The sequence below is a fragment of the Pediculus humanus genome, genomic scaffold (genome assembly GCF_000006295.1).
Source record: "Pediculus humanus corporis 1103172107855 genomic scaffold, whole genome shotgun sequence".
Classification (NCBI taxonomy): Eukaryota; Metazoa; Arthropoda; class Insecta; order Psocodea; family Pediculidae; genus Pediculus; species Pediculus humanus.
The window spans coordinates 387,288-392,772 of NW_002987435.1; the positions used below are offsets into that span (position 1 = coordinate 387,288).

The window sequence follows — 5,485 nt, forward strand, 5'->3', positions numbered from 1 at the left end:
TTTTTTTCTCTTGAAATTTTTTTACTAAAAGAAATTTAATAAAATCAGTCAAATAAGATCGTTTATCTTCTTGCACTGAATATTATTAATTTTATTTGTTTCTTTTCTCTCTCTCTCTCTCTCTCTCTCTCTCCCTACTATTTGAAACGTGAAAATTTTTCATTTGTTTTAAAATAAATTACATACTATAACTTTAAAAAAAATATCTTATTACAATTATTATTATTTATTTATTTATTTTAATAAAATTTATTTAAAATCACTAATTTTGTTTTTTTGTTTTTTTTTTTTTTTACGTCATTTTTAATTAATTTGAACCGAATTTTTAATAAAAATGTTTGGAAAACCTTTTTTTATATCTAACAAATAAATGTAAAAATTCTATTTTAATAAAATAAGTAAAAAAAAAAATTTTTTTAATAGATTTTACTAATCGTTTACTTGTTATTTGAATAAATAAGTAAGTATCAAACCAAAACGTCGTGATTTTTAATATTAGTTTTTTTTTTTTTTAAAGACTAATAAATGTCTAAAACCATCTATAGAAATACAATTGATTTGATTTTTTATAATATTGTGCAATATTTGCAATTTAAATATATTAAAAATAAATGATATTCGCCATTAAGACTAAAGAAACATATATATGGTACCGTAACGAATCGGTCGTTTAAATGATTTTTGCATTCTTTAGTACTTAAAAAATTGTAAAGAATCTTTAATATAAAGGAAAATTTGGATTTTTAATTAAAATTAATAAGCGATTTTAAAGGAATACTAACCGGTTGACTTGTACAATAAAAAATATCTTTGTTGAAAATTACTTGAAACTTAAATTCGAAACATATTTTGCTGGTCTTGCATAATGATAGAATTAAAACCATTCGTGACAATAAAAACAACAAATTCTAAATTATTAAAAATTATTACTGGTTTTAATTAAAATGTTCATCATTTTATCGATAAAAATTAAATTTAATTAGGATTAAACTGAACGATAGAGATTAGTACTAAAATAAAATGCCTGATTAAAGTCTACAGCCACGATGAGTTTATTTCTTGTTTTCTAATGACACTAAATTTAACCGTATTCTTTGTGATATCATTCAAAAGTAGTTTTCGTATTTTAGTATTTTCTTGTCAAAATAAATACATGTGCAACCGTATAAAATGATTATTTTGTTTTGTAGTGTTCAACATTCAATGTATTAGAATTACTTTAATGATTTAAAGGTTTAAAAATTAGTATTTTAACAATATAATATTATTTCAAAAATGGATATCACACTTTCTCCTAGAGCATCAGGAAAATATATTTCCTCTTTAGCCAAGTACATAAAAATAAATGATGGAGAAGTTGAAAAAACAGCTCTGAAGGTTACTTTGATTAGTATTGTTTTTTTAAAAATTAATATTTTTGTGTTCTTGTAGTAGTTACCTCAATATTGTTTTTAATTTTTCAAAAGGTTGTTGATCTTCTTCAAAACCATACAATATCGTTGTCAAAAATTTCTGAAGATGACCTTTGTCCCACAACCTCTGATGAAGAAACCATTAATTGGATATTTGTCGTTGACACACTTAATTTTTGTTTTTGGTCATCTGGCACCGAAAACTGGAACGTCACCTGGAAAGGAAAAACATATTCAGGATACTTTGCTTTGTGTGCAGCCATAAACAGAGCTTTAAGTGAAGGCTATTCAGTTACCGATCCAAAATTTTATTCTCAAATATCAATAAGAGATCTAAAAACCATATTTAGGGGAGATAATGAATTAATATCTATTCCGCTTCTAAATAAAAGGCTTGACTGCCTACATGAAATCGGACTGATACTTCTTGAAAAGTTTGATGGAAAATTTTCAAATTGTGTTTTGTCAAGTGATCATTCAGCTAAAAAATTACTTCAAGTAATAGTTGATAATTTTCCTTGTTTTAAAGATGAGTCAAATTATAAAGGCAAAAGAGTTTCATTTTATAAAAGAGCTCAAATATTAATTGGTGATCTATGGACTCATTTTAAGGGGAAAAATTTTGGATTTTTTAATGATATCGAAGAATTAACCATGTTTGCAGATTACAGAGTTCCACAAGTATTGGCTTATTTCAATATTCTCGAATATGATGAAGTATTAATGGATAAATTAAAAAAAGGTATTAAAACAAAGATCTTAATAAAGCAAAATTAGTAGAGATTAATGTTAAATAAACATTTCAGGTGTGATTTTAGAATCTGGATGTGAAGAAGAAGTAGAAATAAGAGGTTGCACAATTCATGCAATTGAATTAATAAATCAAAAAGTAAAAGGAATACTTACAAATGTCGTTGAAAACATTTCTGAAAACAATGATAATGATGCTTTGGTGTGCAATTCCATACTGTTGGATCATTATTTTTGGAATTACAGAAGACAGCATAGAACAGAAGTTGAAAATATTCCATTTCATAAAACTTTATCAGTTTACTATTAAATTTTTTTTTTTAAAAATTTTGCCATCTATTTACATAATAAACTTTTTATAAAATTTAAAATTAATTATCGAAAAAAAAAAAAAATATGCCATAAAAAATATTTCTATAAACAAAAAAAAATTAATTATTTAAATAAAATTATTATTAATTTAACAATGAATTACAATTTTACTCTTGTTTTAGTGATAAAATAAAAATAAAAAAACAATATTGATTTATTATTATTATTTTTTTAAATAACATATTAATTTTTATTAATTATTGAAATTTTGTATTGGCGACTTTCAAAATAAATATATGGCACTTTTAAAATTATGTATAAATATATAATAAATAAATTATTAATAATTATAAGAACATAATCCATTCGTTATTCAATTATTGACATTATAAATATTAATTTAAAAGAAATTAATTGAAATTCACGGTAAAAAAAAATTTTAATTTATTACTTAATAAATTACCTTTTTTTTTCTCTCTTTTATAATTGAATATTTTCACCAAAAAAATAAATAAATTACTTTAAATAAATAAGATAATAAATTTAAAGGTTAACTTAAAGGTAAATTTTTATTAAAATTTACCCAAAATTTAAATAATAATAATAATTATTATAATTGCATAGAAAAAATTAAAATAAATTATAAATATTAATAATAATTTTTTTTCAAAATTTTTTTGGGTGATTTAAAAAATTATAATTTTGTGTTACGACGGTATTGGCTGAAATTTTTTCCTCCCAAAATTTTTTCATATTTTTTAAATCTATTGATGGGGGCGAAGAAGAAGAAGAGGAAGAAGAAGATTCATTGGGATTGTGGTCAAAAAAACACGTGTTTTCACCATCAACATCGACATTTTTTTGAAATAATTTAACCGTCGTAGTATTATTTTTAAGACCTTCTCGAAATACTTTCGATATGCTTCTTGCCGTTAGACTATGAATTTCTTTTCCATTATATGGAATTATTACTGGAATTCCATTTTTCTTTTTTTCCATTTTACCTACCCATCGAAAATATATATAAAAAATATTATCATTATCATCACGATCGCATTTCATTTTTTCCTTACCTTCTGTTAATTTTTCACCATCGTCGCAATTAATACCAGAATCTTTTACGAATTCCTCCGGTGCAAATTGTTTAACTAATTCTTTAACCTTTGGCATGACATATTCTTTTCTTAAAATATTTTCAGTATTACCAGAATTTTTCACTTTTTTATCTTTATAATTTTCCTTATCATTTTTCTCTTGTTGTTTCTAAAAAAAAAAAAAAAAATAACCCATTCAAAAAAAAAAAAAACGTTAATATTACAATCGGATTGGATTTGCTTTTATTAAAATAAAAAAAAAATAAAAATAAAATAACAATTAAATATTTATAGAGCAAAAAGAAAAATATAAGATAAAGCATGTATACTATTAAATGTTTTTCTTTTTTTTTTTTTTAAACTAATTAAAATATTTAAATAAAAAAAAATGGATGCAAATACATTCAAAGTAATGCATCAAATGTTTTAGTTTTTATTAATAATATAATAATAATAATAATTAACTTACTTGTTTTTTATCAATCGATTGAGAATTTATAAATTTTGACGTCATTTCCGTTGTCGATTTCGACTCTTCGTTATTATTATTATTATTAAATTCTTTATAATTAAATTCTGAATCTGATTTTTTAATTGTTTGAACATCATCCGAATTGAATTTTGGAAATTTCCTAAATAAAAAAAAAAAAAGTAATTATATTATAATAATAATAAAATTAATTTTAATTTTAAAAATAAATTAATAAAATTACTTTAAATCTTTAAAATATGATCGAATTTGTAAAAATTCATCGTCGAAAATTTTTTTTTCTTTTTCCATCATTTCATTTGATGTTCTGGTATTTGTGTTGGAAAAACATTTTTCTTCGTCGTCTTTTTTTATTAATTTAAAACTTTTCAAATCATTATATAATTTTAACGGTTCTCCAGATCTGCAAACACAAAACAAAATAGTGATAATAATAATAATAATAATAATAATAATAATTTATTTAAAAAAAAATTAACTCACATATCATTGCATTGATCAGATTCAATTTTCATTTCATTACTCTGTATAAAATTATTATTATTGTTATTATTATTATTATTATTGTAATTTTTTACAATTTTAACATTATCATCGATATCTCGAACGTAATTATCATCGTTTATTTTTTCAACGGTTAATTTCGATTCGTTTCCATCTTTGGTTTCCGTTGAATTTTTTTTAGGCTTTTCAAAATCGTTAACGATTAAATTGAAATTTTTTGAATTTAAATTTTCCAATATGGTATCGCTTAAATCGGAAATATCGCTTAAATTATCAGCATCGACACCACCGACCATTGCTCGAAAATCTTGAGATGGATTTGGTACAAGCATAGGTACAGGTACGGGATGATGAACGTTTGGTATCGAAGGAGTTCTTTTTTTTTGAAAAAGCCAATTTTCTTCCCACGATCCTGTTGAATCCCGTTTTTTTTCTGTTTCTGATTCTGTAATAATAAAACATTTTAATTTATTTACATTATTTAATGAATTATTAAATAAATAAATAAATAAGAAATTTACCACTTTCAATTTCTTCTATTTCAGAAAAATAATAATTTTTATGTCTTGAGTTTTTCCTTTTATCAAATATTTCAAAATCATTTCCTTCGATATCTTCATTGGATTTTTGTTCCTGGTTGTTAAAAAAAAAAAATTTTAATTATAAATCAGGTACACACACACATACATAAAAACAATAAGATCCCCTTTAATAATTACCGATGGATAAATTTTTAATTTAAAATCTTGACACCAATAATTTTTATTACCAACGCCATCGCTAAAAAAATTTTCTTCTTTAAATTTTTTACATAAATTTTTATTTATACGAATTCCTTTACTAATTTTTTTATATTTTCCATCGACATTTTTTTCCCTTTGAAATTTTTCTACAACCTGTAAAAACATTATTTATTTAATATT

General features: G+C 22.2%; 2 protein-coding genes across 2 annotated transcripts; one reads left to right on the forward strand and one right to left on the reverse strand.

Moving 5' to 3' along the window:
• Positions 1–1,275: 1,275 nt before the first annotated feature.
• Positions 1,276–2,472, forward strand: Phum_PHUM380180 (protein C9orf64, putative; the record flags this gene model as incomplete). Its single annotated transcript, XM_002428376.1, has 3 exons — positions 1,276–1,377; positions 1,467–2,154; positions 2,219–2,472. The coding sequence occupies 3 exons, from the start codon at positions 1,276–1,278 to the stop codon at positions 2,470–2,472; spliced, it is 1,044 nt and encodes a 347-aa protein (XP_002428421.1).
• A 696-nt stretch (positions 2,473–3,168) lies between these two features.
• On the reverse strand, positions 3,169–4,894 carry Phum_PHUM380190 (uncharacterized protein; the record flags this gene model as incomplete). The annotated part of the gene is made up of 4 exons (XM_002428377.1): positions 3,169–3,196; positions 3,307–3,478; positions 3,548–3,725; positions 4,637–4,894. The coding sequence occupies 4 exons, from the start codon at positions 4,892–4,894 to the stop codon at positions 3,169–3,171; spliced, it is 636 nt and encodes a 211-aa protein (XP_002428422.1).
• Between the last annotated feature and the right edge of the window lie 591 nt (positions 4,895–5,485).